At 38.6% G+C, this 22,265-nt stretch overlaps 1 protein-coding gene across 7 annotated transcripts in view; it reads right to left on the reverse strand.

Annotated features, from left to right (window-relative positions):
* Positions 1-22,265, reverse strand: part of KDM4C (lysine demethylase 4C) — a 510,176-nt gene that overhangs the window by 62,430 nt on the left and 425,481 nt on the right. For all 7 annotated transcript variants that reach the window (XM_046023271.1, XM_046023269.1, XM_046023272.1 and 4 more), the window contains one exon: positions 3,272-3,457. In XM_046023271.1, coding sequence (XP_045879227.1) covers positions 3,272-3,457 — 186 coding nt within the window. The remainder of the gene's footprint in view (positions 1-3,271; positions 3,458-22,265) is intronic.

Genomic DNA, 22,265 nt, shown 5'->3' on the forward strand with positions numbered 1-22,265 from the left:
ATAAACACACTGCACACACACACGTACACACAAATGAAATCTTACATTTGAAAGATAGCAGGTGCCAGTCAAAAAGTATGCTTGACAAAAACACTGAAAAATACATATAAAAATTTAGATTAAAATAACAGGGATTAGCTGTGCACTTTCTTCTTTTTTTTTAATTTTTTTTTCAAAGATTTTATTTTTTTGACAGAGAGATCACAAGTAGGCAGAGAGGCAGGCAGAGAGAAAGGGGGGGGGGGAAGCAGGCTCCCTGCTGAGCAGAGAGCCCGATATTGGGCTCGATCCCAGGACTCTGAGATCATGACCTGAGCCGAAGGCAGAGGCTTAACCCACTGAGTCACCCAGGTGCCCCTAGCTGTGCACTTTCTGTAACATATTAGTATCTTTAAGACTTTGGAAGCTACTCATTTTTTCAAATATTACTTTTTTTTTTTTTTAAGATCTATTTATTTCTTTGAGAGAGAGAGAGAGAGAGTGACAGAGACAGAGCATGTGGCCAGGAGAGACAGAGAGAAAGAATCCCAAGAAAACTTGTGCAAAGCCCATCTTGGGGCTCAATCTCACAACCTGAGCTGAAACCAAAAGTGAGATGTTTAACCAACTGTGTCACCCAAGCACCTCTTAAATAGCACCTTTTTCAATTAAAAGGATGCTTACTGTCTAATGGAAGAATGCATTATAATAAATCAGATGAGATTTTTAGACTACTATCCAAAATGAGTTTATGTTCAAAGCCTAGTAACATTGAAAATCTAGTATAGTTAGAATATTTTTGGCATTAAAGGAAGAGTAGAAGTTGCCTTAAATCAGTCTTTTTGGTGCAAAAAAAACACAAATAATTGGGAGAAATAAAAGAATAAAGGAAACAAAAACCCTAAAAGTAAAAATGTAGATCCTACTGAAGCAACTTCATTTCACCTAAATTATACAGACATCCTCTATTCTGTAAAATGACTGGTAAGGCTGCCAGGTTTGCCTGAATTTTATTTTACAGTTTTCACTGCTATGATTCAGCAATTGCCCACTACCCCCAAATAATCAGGTATGGTGAAAATATAGCCAAACTATAGTTCCAGCTTTTGAAAGAAAAACCCCTGGCATATTCAGTTTACACAAAAAGAAAAGAATTAATTTGAACTTTTTTATGCTTGAAAAGTAAAGCATATTCAATGCAATAGGGACAATTCACGATGCTCTTAACCAACATCACCAGAGTTTGAATTCCTTCTGGTTAGTTGTCAAACATTTTGGGGAATAAGTCACAACTGAAGTCCAACTGAAGAATAATGGATAAGTAACAGCTATCAAGAATATATTTTGGAAATTCAGTATTCACAGTGCTTCCTGCTACAGAACTTTGCAAAGGCAATTTATGAACACTAAAATTTTACCTTCATAAGAAAAAATTACCATTTAATATAAATTATATGATGTTTCCCCATGTTTGACAAAGTGTACCGAACTTAAAAGTAGATCCACAGAGGAGAGTGAGTAGATGTTCTTTTTGATCATCATTTATGAAACAATTAGTAATATAAACTTGACTGAACCACACATCATAGTTAGGAGGAATGACATGCTGATTAGACACATGGATCTCTTTAATAACAACTTTAATATAATCATCAGTAACCACAGAGCTTTGGAATATTAAAATAAGAATGTGTGATCCCAAGCCAAGCTTCAAATGAACACCTCTAGCTCCATTCAAGGCTGGGAGTTTGGAATTCAACAAATAATAGAGAATGGGTTGGAAAAGCATTTACATTCCAGCACCTGTTGCTCATTAAATGAATCCACTTGGGCAAGGAACTGAACCTTTTAGTATTTAGTTTCTCATCTGAGAAGCAGGGATAATACTAGTCATGTGGCCCAGTTCACAGAGAATTGTAGCACCAAAGACAGCAACAGCAGTGGTAGTAAAACAGAGTATTAATACAACTTTCATTTTCTGAGGGCTTATTCTGTGGGCTAAAAACAAGACAGTGAGATAGGCATGCCTTTGTTTGTAGACAAGGAAGCTGAGGCTCCGAGATTAGAACTTGCATAAGGTTGCACATGTGTTGCTGGCAAAGTCCAAGAGTGAACACAAACTACTCTGACTCGGGAGGTCATGATCTGGTTCACATCTCAAAATGCGTTCCCATGTGTCATCTAATGAGGTAATGCTATTGACCGCACATTGTAAATAGCAAAGCACCACAGTAATGCAATGTGTTATTACTGTAATTTTTTAAAAAGTTGTTAAAATGTATTTTCTGCTGAATATATTACTATTCTTAGCAAAAGCCCATTAATTCAAGAAACGAAGGAAAAGGCATGAATGGATATGCAACTTGTCACCTAAAACATGTAAAGTAAAATAGATTTGACAGTTGGTGATGTCATCTCATACATTTGTGCATTCACACACAACTGAACAAAGTCCCAACCCACAAACATCAAGTATCTCTCAAGACACCAATGGAAATTGCTGGAATCATTAAAAAGTCAAGAGATTTGTTGTGTATAGTCATGGTTTCCCAAGCCCAGACTGACAACCTGGCAGGCTGCTCACAGGAGGTTATTAGACACCTAGGACAAATATGTTAGGCTGCAAATAGTCTGTGGCCAAGTCTCCCAGGAATAACAAAGGGCAGAAAGTTAGGAAAGCTGCCCCCTTGTCGGCAGCCAAAAACAATTACAGTGAACTGGAAAAGTATACAGTGAACTGGAAAAGGCATATCAACCATCTCCACACTGTCCTAATTTTCTAAGCATTTAAAACAAATGAAAGATTCTGTTTGCCCACAGGTAAACTATAGTTAAATTTACATGTTATTTATGCAAACACTCTTTGCCCCGAAAAAAGTCTGGTCCTGAGTGAAATAGAAAAGGCAGAAAAAGTGACCTCTATACTTCTCTTCTACATTTCTGCTTTTCTGCAATTGTCCTCACTTAGCTTATCCCACCTCAGGCAGCAAGGCCCCAAATATTTGTAACCACTTGCTCCCTTCCCTTTACTGTGGTACTGCTCTTTGTTTCTTCTAGAAGAGATGAAATAACACCCAAAGGCCAGAATGTACAGGTATGAGGATCAGGACACTGATGGGTCCTAGGCAAATACTAGTAAATAATAATGTACAATCCCTGCCCTTGAGGAACTCATAGCCAGGACATGTCAACAATGAGTAACACTACTGAGTAGAGCATGCTAGCCCTGGGAAGTGTACAGGAGGGAACTCATATTCAGTCTTGGCATCAGGGAAGGAAGAGAGGGCCTTACCACATTTGGGTTGACCTTATGTCGGAAGCATGTGATGTTCACCACGTATGGCCAATCATCAGGCTCCATTAGCACCCCAGCAGCATGAGCACACGTAACATGGAAGGAGGCTGGGCAGCGGCCATAGGAACACTGGATACAGGCTCCAGAGACCTTCTTAACCCGGTGTCTGCAGAAAATGCATTTCTGGAGGGTTAAAACAAAGAAGAACATCAATTCAAACTGTAACTCAGACAATGTCCACACTTCATAGAATAATAGCTATTAGAGAGGCAGAAAACTGATTACGTCAACAAGTCTTGACACTTCTGGGGCCCTAGTGGTGAGAGCAACTGTGACAATATAAGTTGTATATTTTTAATGAAACACACTGATATGGTCACATACTACCAAGCATATGTTGAAATACTTCCTATGGTTAGGAAAGCCAAACCCTTCTGCATATGCTTCTCCAGGCACAGTGAGCAAAGACCCCAAGATTTACTCCTGTAAATCACCTGCAAATGCTCAAATTGCTTTTTACCTCCAGCATGGCAGGACTTTTGGTAAATCAAGAGATAGAATATGGGTTTGGAAGACAGGTACCTACTCTCCTAAATTAGATGAGGTCTTCAGAAATAACCACAGCACAGAAGTGGTCTTAGTTTTCTATTTACAAGGAACTGCAAAGTGTTAATGGTCCAGTGTAGAAACTAGGGGCTCAAGTGTTTAATAATACAAATCTGAACCCTTCATGACTGACATAAAAATATGCTTCCCAAAGTGAGAAAATTGAAAATCACCCCAAAGGGCATAATTTTGTTGAGTAGCTATAGCTGACTATGCCTGGTGAAGAGAGAATGAAAATAAAAACAGCAATAATGATTACCACAATCTAAAAATTAAATTGCATACAATTAGCCCTAGACATTATCAGTGTATTTGTTATGAAAGACGGGAAAAATCGAACAGCTTCACTAAATGTATAATTAGTGAATATTTGAAGGTTAGAAAAAATGGTTGTAGAACAACATAAGGTAGGTTCGGAAAACAGAAGAAACAGAATGATAAAAAGTTTGACTTTTCGTTCCTAAGGATGAAAAACGTCTGCAATCTGATCAAATATTGGTGCAGCTGCTCTTCTTTTATAGGTACACTTTCCTTCCCAGGACAGAAAATGTACTTAAATTCAATGCCTTTTGGGGATCATAATATTTTATCACAGACCTGTAAGAACCAATGTGGACTTAACTTCTAACTCTTCTTCACCCTCATATTAGATCAGCAACTTTAGTCTTATAGATTCTGCACCTTAACCTTGCCCTGATCTCTCCCTGACCATCTATACCAACTGCCACAGCCTCTGCCCATCGTACCCAGCATAGTAATATCCTCCTAACTGGTCTTTATTTTATTCCATTTCCATTCATCTTCCCCAGGCCTGCCAGTATGATCTCTTTACAACATAAATCCAATGTCACTCCCTGTTTAAGTGTCCTTCATTGGCCTCTCCTTATCTCCGAAACATTCTAGAAAAAAAGGGACAGCATGAGACAGATGTGGGAAGCTTATAATAGGCCTTATAGTCCATCTGAGCAGTCTTATTTCTCACTAGTCCGCATAAGGGTGCCACACTCTAGGCATTTATCTGTTCTTCCTATACATCTAGATTCAATGTACAATAAAGTATTTTTAAGTGGGACTTAAGGATGTGGCTTAGTTGATTAAGAAACTACATACACACACAACCACAGAACTGAAATAAGACCCATTATAATCTGAATAAAAGCATTACTTAATATCTTGGTGTCTTGACAATTTTTAAAAAGACTTTATTTATTTATTTGAGAGAGAGAGGGAGTGCACAAGCAAGGGGGGAGCAGAGAGAGAAGCAGACTCCCTGCTGAGTAGGGATGCCCAGAGGAGGCAGAGGAGGGGAAGGGGGAGTTCAATCCCTGGACCTGGGAATCATGACCTGAGCTGAAGGCAACTGCTTAACTGACTGAGCACTCTTGACAATTCTTGTTATCAGTTTCAATACATTCTTGGTAATTCTTGGCATTCTAATATTTTTTGCCAGTTCCAATTTTTTGAAATGTGATGGCAGGTATAGTAGTGAAAACTCATATCAGAGGCCTCAGGCATAATCAGACAATCTTTAAAGAGCCTAATCATACCACCTGGAGGTCAGCATTTAACTACGTTAAGATATTGATAAATATGAGAGAAAAAAAAATGGTTTCCCATTTTCTTAACTAAATAGGATTTTTTTAAGAGTAGGAAAGAACAAAATTCCCTGTGGGTTTTTCATAGATTTTATGAAGTTGAGGAATGTTCCCTCTATCCCTATACTTTGAAGAGTTTTAATCAGGAACGAACGCTGTATTTTGTCAAATGCTTTTTCTGCATCAACTGAGAGGACCACGTGGTTCGTCTCTTTTCTTATTGACTTAAAAAAAAAAAGACAAATCTTTCCAACTGGTATGGATATCAATATTGTTTATAAGGAAAAATGTCTTGAAAAACAGTTGTCAATTAGGACAATTTGGGTAGAGTGTGTACTGTCCAGTTCTCCATACATGGCATGAGACCTATTTTTTTTTTTTTTTTTGCAATGACTGCCTAGTATTTCATTGTATGTGTTTTTATGTATTGTATGGTGCATCAGCATTTCTTTTTTTCTCCCAACATTTCTTTTGTCTTAAACTAATCCTCTGTTAATATGTTTAGAGTCTTTCCAGGGTTTGTTTTTTTTTTTCTGTCTGTTTGGAGCTATTTCAAGCAATGTTAATTGTGAACATCTTTCTGTAGACCTCTTAGTTTACTTGTACAAGTCTACCCAGAATAAAGTTTTAAGTAGATTTTTTTTCAAAAGTAGGAAAGAGTATTATGACTTAAGCTAGTTAATGAATTGGTAACTCCAGCCTCTTCCACCATTAACTGCCTCATTAAACAGAGGCCCTCCAGAAAAGGCAAAAGAAACAGAGATAATACACTTAAACCCAGTGAGGATTCAATCCTTGGAATCCAATAAGGGAAGGGCTCTCCTTTCCCAGAAGATGGGAAGTGGTCACTTCTAAGGATACAACCAGAATCCTTACAAATTCAACCTAATTGTAGACTACTATAATTTGATGTGTTGGAAGATATTTATTCATAGAACTTGGAAGTATGACTTAAACATCAACCAGGTTTTTGAGGAGATGGAGAAATACATTAAACTGAGTAGAGGAGCCATTCTGTATCTTTATAGTAGTCTGTGTTGTATTTCCAAACCCCATTTTCACTGGCTTGCTACTAAACCACTTGTTCTGTACCTGGGATGAAACATCTCTGGCAATCTGACACCTACCCATATCTGGGCTACAGAATTTAATTTAGCAGGGCAAAGACAAGGACAAATAGATAGTTCTTGAGGATGCTACAATGGAATAATCAGTATAAAAGGCCAGAGAGAAAGTGCTATGTGGGACCTGAATGACTAGTGGAATGAGTTATGCTTGGAGGCAAGACAGGGAGGGAAGAAAGCCTTCAGTAAACACATGGTTGACTGGATCAAGATGGTGGACTTAGCCTGTGCTACAACTTTCTCAGCTCTAACCCCTAAGTAAAGATAAAGGAAAATAAAAAAAGACAAGCTACCCACTGTTGGACAAGTCCATGGCTTTTCCTGTCCCAATCATCATCAGCAGGTGAGGTAATCCTATCTGATCTGAATCGGAGTCCTATGATCTGACTCATCATTCACCAATAAGCCAAGTGGATTCTCATTTGGGCTGAGGAAAGAAAAAGTGCACCCTGGATGCATAACTAAAGTACAATAAGATACTTTAAAAATCACAAACATTGGGGGCGCCTGGGTGACTCAGTGTGTTAAAGCCTCTGCCTTCGGCTCAGGTCATGATCTCAGGGTCCTGGGATCAAGCCCCGCATCTGGCTCTCTGCTTGCCAGGGAGCCTGCTTCCCACTCTCTCTGCCTGCCTCTCTGCCTATTTGTGATCTCTGTCTGTCAAATAAATAAATAAAATCTTAAAAAAAATCACTAACCTTGGAGGGAAAACAAAAATAACTGAGAGATGCTATGATTCTCAGTAGAAGAATATCTGACCTAAGGAGTCAGGTAGGTGGAAGCACAAGATGAGTTAAAAAGAGGTACAGTATATGATATAATAGAGATTCCAAAATATATCCCATCAATTAGGAAAAAAGTAACAATTACATAGTTAAGAAATTAAAAAAGTCAAAAAGAATCAAGATGTGCTGAATATTGGATTTTATCCTATTAAAGATCAAATTAGTAACTGGAAGATGGAACCTACAGATTGTACAGAACACAGAAGAAAAAAAAAGAAAATAAAACACAAATGCTAAGCAATATGGAAAAGAGATCCAGATGTTCTATTATCTTTCTAAAAGGTGTCTTACAGGAATAAAAAAAGAGAAAATAACAGAAATTTTCCAGAACTGAAAAAAAGCCCAACAAGTAGGATTAGTTAAAAAAAAAAAAAAATCACCTAGCCACATCTTAGACCTCAAAATAAAAAGAGAAAAATCCCAAAATCTTTCAGAGAAAAGATCAGATTAGTAGTCTGTGAACTACTAAAATCACATATACCATCAGATCTCTAATGTGCAACAGTGAATGCTAACAGACAATGAAACAATGTCTTCCGTTTCTGGAGGAAAATTAAATTCATATATTCAGCAGAATTATCATTCAAATGTGAGGGCAAACAAAGACTTTTTTTTTTTCTTTTTCATATACAAAGATACAAAGATGAGGAGTATATGTGAAGTGAAGAGCAACCAAAATGCTAAATATGTAGATAAGTCTAAATGAATATCAAACTTATAAATAATAATAGTAATGTCTTTTGAGTTTCAAATATAGAGAATATGAACAAATAACAACTGAAGCATGTAAGGAAGAAGTGGTAAAAGACGTTTAAAGTGTTCTAACGTTGTTGAACTGTCTGGGCCAGGGATAACAGTATCAATTAACTATGAGTGTGGAAAACAAAACAGAATAAGGAAAAATAATAAATTCAAACAAAGACAAGAAAGGAAGGAAACAGAAGCAGAACAAACAAGGAGCAAAGGGAAAGAACAGTGTAAGGTGGCAGAACTAAACCCAAATACGCCAGTATATTATGTATATACAGACCAGGGGCAGCAAACTTTTTCTTAAAATGTCAGATAATAAATATTTTAGGTTTGTATGGTATGGAGTCCCAGTTGCAACCACTCAACTCTGCCACTGTAACACAAAAGCAGCCATAGAAAATCTGCAAATAAAGACTGCTGTTGTGTTCCAATAAAACTTTATTTGTAACAGCAAGCACATACTTTAGTTTGCTGACGACTGCTATAGGCCATGGGCACACATTTGAAGTTATGGGCACATATTTGAAGTTAGTATGATAGAATTAGTACTTAAGAATGGTCACTCTAAATGATAAAGAACAAACTGAAGGTTGATGGAGGGAGGTGGCTGGGGGATGGATTAGATAGGTGATGGGTATTAAGGAGGGCACTTGTTATGATGAGCACTGGGTATTGTATGCAAGTGATGAATCACCAAATTCTACTCCAGAAACCAATATTGCACTGTATGTTCATTACTTACATTTAGACTAAAATAAAATGATCACTCTATCAGCAAGACAGATCAAGGTAGGAAAACAAACTGTCAGGAAGCCACATAAATAGGGAGGCACAGGATGATGAGGAGAGTTGGATTATGGAAATAGCTATTGGAAGGAAGGTAGATTTTTAGTTTTTTATTCTTTTTTCTTTTTAAAGATTTTATTTATTTATCCAACAGAGAGAGAGAGAGATAACAAGTAGGCAGAGAGGCAGGCAAAGGCGGAGGGGGGGGGAAGCAGGCTCCCTGCTGTGCAGAGAACCTGATGCGGGGCTTGATCCTGGACCCTGAGATCATGACCTGAGCCGAAGGCAGAGGCTTAACCCACTGAGCCACTCGGGCACCCCAAGTTTTTTATTCTTGTTGCCCTTTTTTGATAGAGATTTTATGCCTTCCTCTAAATAGAGCTGCTCACTTAAGACAGACAGACTTGTCTTTTGTGGGAAAGAACCTCTCTAGTAGTGGCCTTAGTATAAAAATGGATGGGGGTAGAGGCAACACCAATTTCAGAGGGACAGGGATAGTAGAGAACATGTGAAGAGAAAGATTATCAGGCATTTAAAAGCAGAAAGGGTTCAGAAAGATAGGGTCATTCTTCCTGCAATTCAAGAAAGTGCCAGTGTCCAACTGGGAAAAGGATGAGGAGCCAGTTGGTGGATGACAGTTAATGAAGGCTTTGAAAAGTCAAACAAGGCAGCCTGGAGGACCATTATTTCTGGTATTTTAGAGGCGGGGTTGCCATCCAGGGAGGCTAGTGCAGCACAGCAGGAAAACGCTAGCATAGATAGTCACTAGAGTGACTTTAAAGTGTCCTTTACCTCTGTGGTTTTCTAGGGAGGACACCTGGGATATAACAGCTGCTCAGTCAATGTTTGCTCAATTAAGCTGAATACAAACAAGTAGATCAGGGTGAAGGTACAGACCTGCTCATGTTTCCTCAACAATTTAAAGACAAAAAAAAAGGCCTTCATTATAGAACTATGCCACAGGAATATTAGAGCAGGTCAGAGTCACAGGGATTTCTGCTCAAAACACCGATTGCTCGCCCCACCCCCAGAGTTTCAGTGTCCCTAGCTAGGGCCACTGAATTTGCATTTCTAACAAGTTCCCAGTTGTGCTGATACTGTTGATCCGGGGATCACACTTTGAGAACCAAGGGTTGAGTGTTAGAATTAAAGGATGTTGACGATTCTGAGAGCCTGTAGGCTGAGGCAATTCAGGAAGTACAATGATTTTTCATCTATTCTTCTGTGTCAAGGGCTGAGAGAATTCTCGGGCGAGTATGATTTATAGAGCACTGTACTTTCTTGGGGGACTGGATTTCCATACTTATTCCAATGGCATAGGCCATTAAGGCTCCTAATGGATTGAGGAATTAATGAAGTATCTGGCAATGAGGCTTTGTGTATCATTAGATTCCTTGAGCACACAGCTTGGCAAAGGGCATCAAGAAATGATGAGCTGTGAAGGAGTTGGAAGTTCAAAGCACCCTTTTTTTCTTTTAATATAATTTGTAGTATGATTTTACTGTTGTTTTCACAATGTTATGATTCTTTTTCCTTCCATAAATAGGTAATTCCAAAATAGGCACAATCTTTTTAATTAGTGTTTCACTGTAAGACAAGTAACAAGCTAATGATAATGATATATTAGCTAATTCCCTTTTCCTTTTGCTCTCCCAAGACACTTTTTACAAGCACCACACAGCAAACTAACATTCCCAACTCAAAGAGGGAATAATGTTAGACTCAATGGATAGCACTATTGCTGAGGCTGAAACTTGCATTTTACTCTAAGACCTTAAACACAGGGTTTAAAGGAGAACCTTCCCACTCTCTTTCAATTCTACCTGTAAAATTTATGTTCTGTTCATCAGTATTCATTAAGTCAATCACTCAGGTGCCAATACTGGCCAGCACTGGAGGAATACTGAGATGAAGCAGTCTGAGTTGTTCAGCAGGAAGCTTACAGCACAGGGGAGGAGACAGACATGTAAACACCTTAGGAAGAAAAGCACCTTTGAAGGAAAAGCAGGCGCAACAGCTGTCATTTGAGAGGAAGATTCAGAAGGAGCAGAGAGAGGAGTAGATTGATACCAAGAGAAATCAGTTTACCCAGAGAGCTCATGAGCAGCTGGGGAAGGAGGAGAAAGGGAACACAGGAAACCGAGATCCAACATGGACTGACACTACAGGGTTAGGCTGCTTTTGTGAGAGGCAGCAGTTAATATGCCAACTCATATCACTCATACCACACCACACAATTGTCTGACCTCAGCCATCGAAGGATATTACAAATAGCAGACACTATGAAATGGTACAGTAAAACTCAATTCTGAATACTCATGCATCAGCTTGTAACATTTAAGTTCTGTGTTTCCCCACCCTCCTCATGAAAAGTTATTTCTACACTTCAAGTTCAGAGCATTAAAATATATGGCTTATGGTGTCAAGCGTGCTGAATTAAATCCTTATTTATGATATGTATCAGAAGCCATTTATCTCATTGCTTATTGTTTCGTAAGATTCACCCCGCAAAAAATGAGAGGCTAAGAAAAAGTCAACTAGCAGTATAAAGAGGAAAGGGCACGGGAATGAGCTCAGCCAGGCCAAGAGACAGAGCCAGAAAAATGGGCAGAGGTGGTAGGGATCAGATCAAAGGCTACACTTATTCAAAATAAGGCTAGATAGTCATTGTTGGCCCTGAGAAATGTTAAATAAGAAGCAAAAAAGAACTCTAGAACTGGAAAAGCCATTGCAGTTCAGACATAAACTGACAAATTAACAAGTGACTCTTAAAAAGTACTATGTCAACAGCCCAGTCACACTTTTATTTTGGATCAGAAGATACACCACTGGGAAGCTCATCAGATAGGAATCCTTCTGGAAGCACTTTTAATCCCAGCCCCAGAACACTGACTACATACAGCAGGTGCTTAATAAATACTTCCTGACTAAATGAATGACTGTTTCCTTATTATAGATCATATGTTAATTCATTCTTTCAGCCATTTCAATACCTATTAAATATCTTTCATATAATAGACATTTTGCAAAATGTGAAAGGAGACATAAAAATGAAAAAAGATACTATCTGTGTATTCAACCAGATTGATCTGGCATATAAGAATAGCTGTAACAAAAGCTCTGCAGTGGTCATCACGATAAGCAAGATGAAGTGCTATTGGATTTGGAAGGAGAGAGGGCTGGAGAACCAAGGTGAGACCAACTGGTGTGCCTCAGCTGGTTACCTTCCTCCAACCTAGTACCTTCCATCATTCTTCTACTGAGAAGGTCTCAAAGAGGAGCAAAAGAGGATGAACTTCATGACAGCTACTCAAGGGACACCCCATACAGGACAAGAAAGCAAGTATGATTCTGCTTGGATGGCTAAGGTCATGTAGCGACAGAGCTCAGGCAGGTGACCTGTGCACCCCTCTGAACTGAGGGCACAAGTCACTGAGCCCAGGCACCACTGGGTCATTTCCATCAGGCCGGCTTCCAAAGTCACAAGTTTCCTATAATTTATTTCTTGGAGTTTAGAGATAACGTGCTTCTGCACCAGGTCAGACACTGCCTTGGAGCGTGTTGGGGACATGCTACATACTGGCTGAGCCTGCAGCGGCAAGGAGATAGGTCTGCCACATGGTTCAGAGAAACTGCTGGCAGGGTTTAGAGGACTTGGGAAGCTAGCAAGAGCAGACGGATGCCTTGTACTCACCTTGGAAGGACGAGCAGGTCTAGCCAGTGCACATGTGGTAGCATGAGGAAAGAGGAAGGACAGCCTACGATAGATGTAACAAAGCTCAGAAGTGGAAAACGAGGCCAAATTGATTGAAGAAGTGTGAGCAAACTAAGGAATGACAGGCTAGAAGGTGAGATTTCAGAAGGTCTTGGATGGTCCCTGACACAAATCTCACCTTCACTTGCCAAGAAGAGAGACTGACAAAGGCTTAATAGCGGTGACTAATTTTTAGATGGAAAACAGAACTGCTATTTTATTACAATTTTCTGAGTGACTTAGGTTTAAACCTCAGGCAACCAAGCAATTCTCCACAGCAGCCCACCCAGAATATCAGAATAACCCTGAACACTTATTGTTCAGGCATGGCTCTTTGCTTGTCCATCTTCAGCTCCTCCAGGGTTGGAAAAATTCTTGTTATCATCTTGTTATCAAAGGTACCTCACACAGCTTACCCAGTATCTGGGGAGTACCCTGACCAAACACCACACTTCTCCTGACTTCCCTACATGTATTTCATTGTAGTTGGAAGCATGGACTGGGAAGTCAGACAGATCTGATTTTGAATGCTAGCTTGGCACAGGTACAACACAAGGGCAAGTCACAGGAGGAGGAGTGGGTCTGAACAAACAAAAGTGAAGAGAAGGTCCTAGGGGAAACAGGCTAACCTTGGAATGCTTCCTGCCTTCCTTTCCTACCCTCCTTCAACAGAAAACAGAACTTCCCCTCTGCACTGACTACCTGGGCTGTGCAGAAAACTCAAACATAAAAGCAACATTGCAAATAAATTAAAGGCAACATCACAATCTCCTGATGAAAGAGGCACTTCACTGATAGTATAGAGGAGCATTTGCTGAATCACAAAATAGGCAATGTTATCTATGCTGAGAAAAATCAATCACTTATCATTTCTACTTCTCTAACAGCCTGTTTGGGTTCCATCCTTCATTTCAAGTTTATTTCAAATTTAAAGGGCAAAAGGGGCATACAATTAGAGTATACAGAGAGCTTTAGAACAAATCTTATTCTGAATACTTATTAAGTGTCCCTAAATATCTTTTAGCTGATGGGCGGGAAAAGCAAGCCTCCTAAATCACAAAATAAACATTCTCTAAATACTTCTGCATTTGCATTTTTATTTCTTTTTATGTTAATATTAAAGACCACCTGTTTCCTAGAGGAAATTTCATTATTTGAAATTATTGTTTACAAGAGATCAAGCAGAAATTCTTACTCTTCCTGAATAAAGCATTTACTTGAACTCAAAATTACTGAATTATTTAACTTAAAATTTTTTAAAAGACCCACTGTCCTTTTGGTATGAGCAGGCCCTGCTGAAGTCACTGATATGTGCCCTCTACCCTCCTGAAAGAAACCCAGAATTGTAAAGTTAGTTATAACTTAGGTGGATTTCTAAACTCTATAGTTTTTACATCTCTCTGAATTAATGACCGAAGTGGCAGTATTTTAATCATTTAATTCTCAGAATTGAATTTAAAAAGAAACCCAATTTTCCTGTTTCACAAGATTTTGGAAGGTTAGCTCACAAAGCTTTCCATTGCTCCAAGGACAGCCCTCCCTCACCCTAAGAAACTTTATTTATTATGAATATCAGATATGATTTGGTACTGGCATTATCAAATCAAGGACTATAAAACATTTTCTATTTATTTCTGGCCTTGAGCATGAAGGTCTAAAGATATTTGACCAAAAATTAAATAAGACAAAGGCAGAGACTAATTAACCTTAGCAGTATTTGTTTTGGGACAGAACAGATATCCAACCCCATCAAAGGCTGCAGTGTTGTTTTGTTCGATGTTTTTTTAGAGACGTGTGTATGGTTTCTTAAATCTCTGTTTTCTATGTATTCATTGAAATTGCATTCATTGGTGAGGTCTGCGATGGAACAATAAAAACTAATCTGCAATGAGGGAACTGGGTCCCACAAATCAGGTTCTAAGTACCTTTCTTATCCAACTTCCCACATGAGGTTTTTAACAGTTTAAATGAACATTTATGTACACTCCTGCTGCATATACTTACTTCATGAATGTTACTTATTTGAGTGGTTGGGAAAAAGAAACATATAGAAGCCTCATCATTCTTCTTTAAGGGCTATACAAGGTGCTGTGCTGGGACATGCTTCCTGTTCCAAGCACCCAAGGCTCTCGCATACATCTGACCCTTATTAGAAACTGTCACCCATGAAGTGTTCCATCTGTGGCCTGCCCCAAACTCTTTGCCTCTTGTCTTTCAATTATACCAGTCTTAGACCACACTGAGAAAATTTATGCTTAAGTTAAAATACCCCGGGCAACATGTCTCCAAACAACCCTGAGGAAGCAGTGATGAAAAACTATAAAGTCAATGAATGCAGGGCAGATGTGTCCCAGGTGACCTTTCAGAGGAAGAACCTGCTTCAGAGGAAGAAGCAGGACAACTGTGCTCCTGAAAAGAGCAGATTCAAGGTATGAACACAGATTGTCCAGTCCAGAGCCCATCCTGTCTTCTGCAACCCCATCACCCACTGCCTTGCTCTGTTCAGGTTTCTACGATGGTTGCTTCAGGAAAAAAGTCACCTAACAATAAGTTTGAGGCTTTGTCTTCTAGAATAGACAAATCTGGGATTTCCAATCTCAAGTGGCCTGTAGAGTCACTTAGAAATTCTTCTTATCTTTCCCAATTTAGGGAGTGGACAAAAGGCAGCTAAACAGGCTCTTATCAAGGGTCTGGGACTGAATCCTAATGCTGCCCCCAACGTGGCTCCGCATTTGGTTTGCCAATCAGGGATATTGCTTCTGGATTATTTAGGTAGAGTTCCTTTGAGGAATAGTGAATGATCTATTTGTGGGTAATTTCTCCAAACTTAGTTACTACATTGGGCAAATAAAGACAACAAAAGCAACTATTCCTCATGAAAGTGTTCTCAGGGTTAAAGGAAATAACATACATAAAAAGTTTTGCACAGTACCTGAGACATAGTGAGAATTAAGCAATGTTGCCCCATCTGTTCCCAAAACTTACCTCTCTCCAACCCCAGCCCAAGTCCTCACATTCTAAAGACAACTGAACCTCTTCATTCACCCAGACAACAGGGACCATTGGGCATGACATTCCTCAACTCTCCTGCCTTCCCCTCCACCTTTGGATCCAAAATTCCAAAATATTTACATTCATAATTACTCAAAAATCAAATAACTATGACTTTGTCACATCTCGTTATGTGATACATTGGCAGTAAAGCACGTTACCATACCAAGAGTTAATTTTAAACCCAGTAAGTGTATTTCAGTAAGTGTACTTCAGTATTATTGTATCCTATATAATCCCATATATTCTATTTTAAATACTTAAAAACATTTTTTAAAAAAGAGATCCATAGCTCTATCAAAAACTGCCAAAGAAGCCCATGGAACTCTTGACACAAAACAATTAAAAATGTATACAATCACTACAAACACAGTGATTATAACCATTCACACAAATGAACAGAATTTCAATGAATTAGCAAAAATGATGAATATCATGTTTAGGTTTGTGGAATCCTGGGTTTTACTTTTTCTTTTTTAAGGTTTTTGTTTTGTTTTTATAATAATAACAAAAAAGGATAGGATATGAACCATAATATCTTTAGAGCTATTTTTACCTCTCCTATCATTTCAGAGTCAGAACTAGCCAACTTGCTCCCACAATGAACCAAAGACACCTTGTACTACCCTCAGTTTCCCTATTGTTGCAACTAGCTATGAACAGGTCATAAGAAAGGTGTACCTGCAACAGGGGATAAGTCAATTCCAAACATGCAGATAGTCTTCATGAAAACGACAATACCTTAATCTACATGTGTACAACATTTTTCTTTTGTGAAAAATTGGGTGACCAACCTTAAACAGATATCAGACCAGGCCAGCAATGAACTCTACAGCCAAAGGGTTAGAACATTAACTTCTTTAAAAGTTCATTTTGATGAAAAGTAAATATGTTTAAGATGCTAGGCCACTCTTAGTTATCCTTGGTATGACTCTTATAATAAGCATTTCATTCTCCTTCCATCTCTTAATGGATTTCTCAATATTTAAAAATTCCATTTTTGTGAGAACCTAGCAAACAGAACAGTGAATTACCCAAGCAGATGTGTGAAAGAACGTGTTCATACACTAAAAGACACTCACTACTTATATTATGGTTCATTGGCAATCATAAAACTGAAGTGTGGTCTTTTATCATTCACATTACTTTCTTAAAACATGAAGATGATGCAGTCTGTCCAGGAACGCACATGCTTCCATTTCTCTCGTGTGCACACCTATGCGGAAAGAAAGAGATCCTTTGCTCCTCTGTGCAACAGAGGTCCATCCAGCTTCAAAGTGGTAAAATATAAACTGCTTTGTCTCAACATAGGTACATCTATGTTTTAGTGCTACAATTTTGAGGCCAAAGTGGTACTATTCAGCGGTAAGTTACAAAGAAAAAACATTTTTCTTTGGAGTCCTTTTCATGGGCCCTGATCAGATTAATACAAAATGAGGAAACAGAAGAGTTCAAGGGCTCCCCTTTTTTTGTTTGTTTGTTTTTGTTTGTTTGTTTGTTTGTTTGTTTTTTGCAATAATGTAAGATTTGGGCCTCATAATGCTTGCTAGTATTTGAGCAATTTTCAGGCTAATGCAAACTTCTTACCTCTACCTGCCAGAGTAAAGGCACTGGCTGGGGATTGGAGTTTGAGTTCCAGCTCTCCCATTAAGGAGGAGCGATCCTGAGTGGGCTCCCCTGTGCCTCTAAGCCTCAGTTTCTATAGCTAGACTTGGCAGGATCTCTGCAGGGATTAATAGGATAACGGATACAGAAGTGCCCTCTAAACATAAAAGGTTACAAAATGCCCATTGTTACTATTTTCTTTAAAAGATGGGTGGGAAGAAATAGAATGTGGTTAATATGTTAGTTCCTTTCAGGTTGCCAAAGCAAAAGCCACAAGCACTTGGGTATATGACACAAATGGGGCAGAAAATCAAATCACACTGTTTATCAAGGGAGTGTACCATCAAGGGACAAAAGACTATGATTTTTAAACAAATCTTCACAAAGAGTGCAACAGCATTTGCTGAGCCTGAGACTGGAGCCCCTATGGCAGAACAAGCATAAACAGCTCTTCTCAAACTCATCTGTACCAAGTCCCCTTGTTGGGCCTGGCCTCACTCAGAGCTACATGATTTTTTTTCCAGCCAACATCTTCCCAGGTGTGAGTTGATATGTTCATTCTTTAGTCCCAGCTTCCCATTTCAATGGCAGGTGTGATGACCACAGCTGAACTCTTTATTACCAGTGTATGTTTTTCAGATTTATTTTTATGAACCAGAAGGAGAGGGGAGGCAACTCTTCACCAGATTCAGGGTTTGCATCCAGGACTTTGAAGTATTTTCATTTTTTTTTCTGCTACAGCCATGTTTAGTAAATTATTTTTTAAAGCAGGGTTACTAAAATCATGTATCTACTTCAGTATGTATCTATCACTCATCAAAATATAAGAAGCTAGATATCTGGGCTCACAAACCCTTGTTCAAGAACAGGGAGTGTATATTCCTCCTTTCTCTAGAAGGGAAAAACTCTTCCTTTAAATGATTTTGTTTTTCAGTTAAACAAAACAAAACATCTATATTATTAGGGTAGAAAAATTATCCTCTTCTATGATTAAACTTGTGTGAAGTTTGGCAAAGTGTCATACAGGGTTTTCCTATTTCTCTGATGTGGATGCAGGTTTGTATTAGGTTAAAGCCATTCCTGCAAAAGTGACAGACTGAAAGTTTCTACTGAAAACCAGAAAGAGTTACCTGTTCAGGTCCACTTGAAATATACATGAACTCAGCAGAGAATTGGTTTAAAAGTAGAGCCCCCATGCAGGGGAAGTTTTTGGGTTTTCTCCCTCCAGGTTTTAGGCTTTATGATGGTCTTTTCACAACTTGGTCCACCTGCTCATAAGATGCTTCTATGCCCTACCAGTATTATATTTTACTTTGCAAACATTTACCTCATGAACAAGAACAAGATATGCAATTAATTTCTCTCCTGACAGGTAAAGTGTAATTATCAGTAGCCATATAAGAGAAATCATGACAGTGGGTTGATATTGTGGTATATGCCTATTTTTTGGAAAGTGGCAGTTGGGTACACTGGGTATATATCAAAGGAAACATAAATTCTTACATGAGTCAAATCTGTCAGTGGAAAGGGGATACACAACATACCTCAAAATCATGTAAAAAATTATGCTATTGTTTTGACTGGTCCACTATACTGCACCTTTTGTAGAAAGACAGAACAGCCTCATAAAAAAAATCTAGCCTATTCCAAAGCCATTCCTTCATTTGATCATACCAGACACTAATGCAAAGGAAGCTTAACCCTTCTGAAAACATTTTAAACCTGATCAAATTAAAAGCAGCACCAGAGGGATTATTATTTTTTTAAAGCAGTAACCCACAAGCAATTTTCTTGACTAGAGGAAAAAATGCAAAGCAATCCTTTATCACAAAATAGCTTCTTGACTCTTTCTACCAATAAACCTTCCATCCATCCAAGAATGCCTATCCTCCTTGCTGATAACAAGCTGTGGAGATAAATATTTTATTTTTTCTATAAAACCCCAAATGATGTTTTCAAATAAAATAAAAATAAAACTACTACATGCCACTGTCAAAATGGTCCTAGAAGAGGTAAATGTCATTTTAAAGGCTGTGTGTTAAAATATTTAGGAGAAAGAATGTACTTGTCAAAGTTCCCACAGAAAGTTCGGAAGAGGTTATAAGTGCATCTATCAAATTTTCATCTACCTTAAGGCTGACCTACTGGGAAGCCACAGAAAGCCTGGCCTTGTGTTATGAGGGAGCTGGAGTTTCAGAGTTCTGGACAGCAAAAAGGGTCACATTCAAGTACAAAGATGGGGCTTCAGATAGATTCTGCCAAGATTCTCCAGGAAGGCACCAGCATCGGGTGGCAGGAATCGGCATTCTACTTTAAGCCACAGTTCAAACTACAGAACTGAACCCATCTGACTGGACCATCAACCTTCCTTGGGAGAATTCTGACCTCTCATGTCAAACCTAGCAAAGAAGTACCCGTCAAATATCAAAAAAAGACCAAGCCAGCAAAATACAGGAAGGATTTTTTTTAATCTAATTTAAATAGCTTCCATGCCCTACCCTTTGGGAATTATATCCAGTAACTTTTTTTTAACAAGGAAAATTTGGTTTTAAGGAGCTTATGGGAACATTTAACTTGGACTGAAAAGGTTATTTGCTCAGTGTTAGGCTAAAAGCCAAAATCCACTTTTAGCCAGAGATGATTTTAATATTATACCTCACAAGAGTATTGTCATGTGAGCAGGCGGCTGCGATAAGCAATGTAGTAAAGTTATGACTTCCCCCAAAGACTCATTAAAATGTATTATTAAGTAGAAAAAAGTTCAGAAAATCCAAAAGGAACCCATCTGTACTATCTCAGAAACAGTAAAAATGGTCTCCAACTTATCACTTCTTTGCTCTGCCTCCTCTACACATACCAGTAAGTAAATACTGTGAAGAACTTGATCCTGATGCAAAAGAGGATGAAAATGCCTTACAGTTGTGTGCCACTGTGATGTTCTGTATAAGATTTTTCCTTTAAATGTGCTATGAAGGAATATGTAACAAATTTGAGTGACTGTAAAAAATAATAAACTTACGAAACTCCATGATATTTTTAAATTATTCAATTGGTAAAACATGTAAAATTATAAACATTATCTTGAAGAAAAATAGCAACTTTTTCCAATTTTAATTTTTATAATTTCAAATTTTAATAACTCCAATATTTTTCTTCCTTTCTGTTTTGGTTTTTAACTCATTAAAATTTCTCCCTTCATCGATTCTTGAAAATTTTCTTCCACCTCTTCAATTAAAAAAAAAAAAAAAAGAAAGAAAGAAATGCAATGACTTCATTTAAGCCAAGCAAACGTGCTTCAGAAAGCTTGACCAAATATCAACTTTCTTACCGGATCCTGCAAGAATGTGAAAGCACACTTGGAAAGGCAGTCCAAGCTGCTATGGAAACGACATTCTTTTTTCATAATAACAATACTCTTGGCTGAAGACTGCTGGCATGCAAGCTCCCAATCCAAGCCCATTGACAGCTTGTGGAGTGGACAGATGAGGCGCGGAAAATATTTTAAATTAGTTCATTTATCTTGTTGAGACACAGGAAATGGCAACAAATTTCTCACATAAAAGAAAGAACAGAGAAAAACAATGCACCTCTAGCAATGTGTAGCAAATTTAGCCCATTAAATCAAACCCTTCAGACTATTTCCTACTGCCTAATAATAGCCACATCTCATATCCTGAGGAAATGTTTTATGATCAAAAGATCCAGAAGGATGGCCAGAAATCACTGACTGTGTACAATTATCTGATGGACTCAAATTTTGGAAGTCAAATAATTTTCAATTCAATGTTATTTGACTAATCCCAGGTAGATCTTGGACCAATATTAATCCTGATTAATAAGTCTAAAAAACTGTAATAAAGAACTGAAAGTTCTTGAAGGGGAGCTCAAAAATGCCATTTAGGGGGCGCCTGGGTGGCTCAGGTGTTAAGTGTCTGCCTTTGGCTCAGGTCATGATCCCATAGTCCTGGGATTGAGCCTTGCACTGGGCTCCCTACTTGGCGGGAAGCCTGCTTCTCCATCTCCCCCCTCCCTGCTTGTGTTCCCTCTCTAGCTGTGTCTCTCTATCAAATAAATAAATAAAATCTTTTTTTAAAAATGCCATTTAGGATGTTATGTATGCAAAGATCATTTTTGGATAGGATGTGAACCTCCCCTAAAGTGAATGGACAAAACAGCTTTGTTCTAGGTACCCATCCCATTCTTGACACATCAGGAACTTTTGGCTTCTTGTTTTCTTCCCACCTGAGTGTCAAGGCACCACCTGCACAGTGGTCTGTCACCCACTGCTTCATGAGTCCTTCCCAGAAGCAGTGAACAGGGGCTTCAGGCTTGTAAGTAGAAGCAAGTGGACACAAGGGAGCCAAAGACGGGTCCTAGGATCCACTGGCAATCAGGGAATGATGTAAGGTAATTTCAGATTCATAAGTCTAAACAGGAGCTCAGAAATCTGTATTGTTCATATGCACTCCCAAGCCAGAGTTGGAAATCACTATAATATCCCAAACCTGCCTCCTTCACAAACTAAAAACAGATAGAACTTTGAAAATCAATGTGCTCCCTTGTACAATTTTAAGTAGACTCATAAAATTTCTTATAGCTTTAAACAATTATAAAAGTCATAATTCTTGTGTATTAAACATTGACATTTAGAAACAAAATACATATCATGGGGTGCCTGGGTGGCTCAGTTGATTAAGCATCTGACTTGGTTGTGGCTCAGGTCACAATCTCAGGGTCATGGGACTGAGTCCCATGTTGGGTTCCCTGCTCAAGCAGGGAGGTCTGCCTGTCTCCCTCTCTTTCTGCCCCTTCCACTGCTCATGTGCTCTCTCTCTCTTTCTCTCTCTCTCTGAGCTACCCTATGATCCTGCAATTACACTACTGGGTATTTACCCCAAAGATACAGTTGTAGTGAAAAGACAGGCCACGTGCAAA

Source organism: Meles meles, chromosome 11, assembly GCF_922984935.1.
Source record: "Meles meles chromosome 11, mMelMel3.1 paternal haplotype, whole genome shotgun sequence".
Lineage (NCBI taxonomy): Eukaryota > Metazoa > Chordata > Mammalia > Carnivora > Mustelidae > Meles > Meles meles.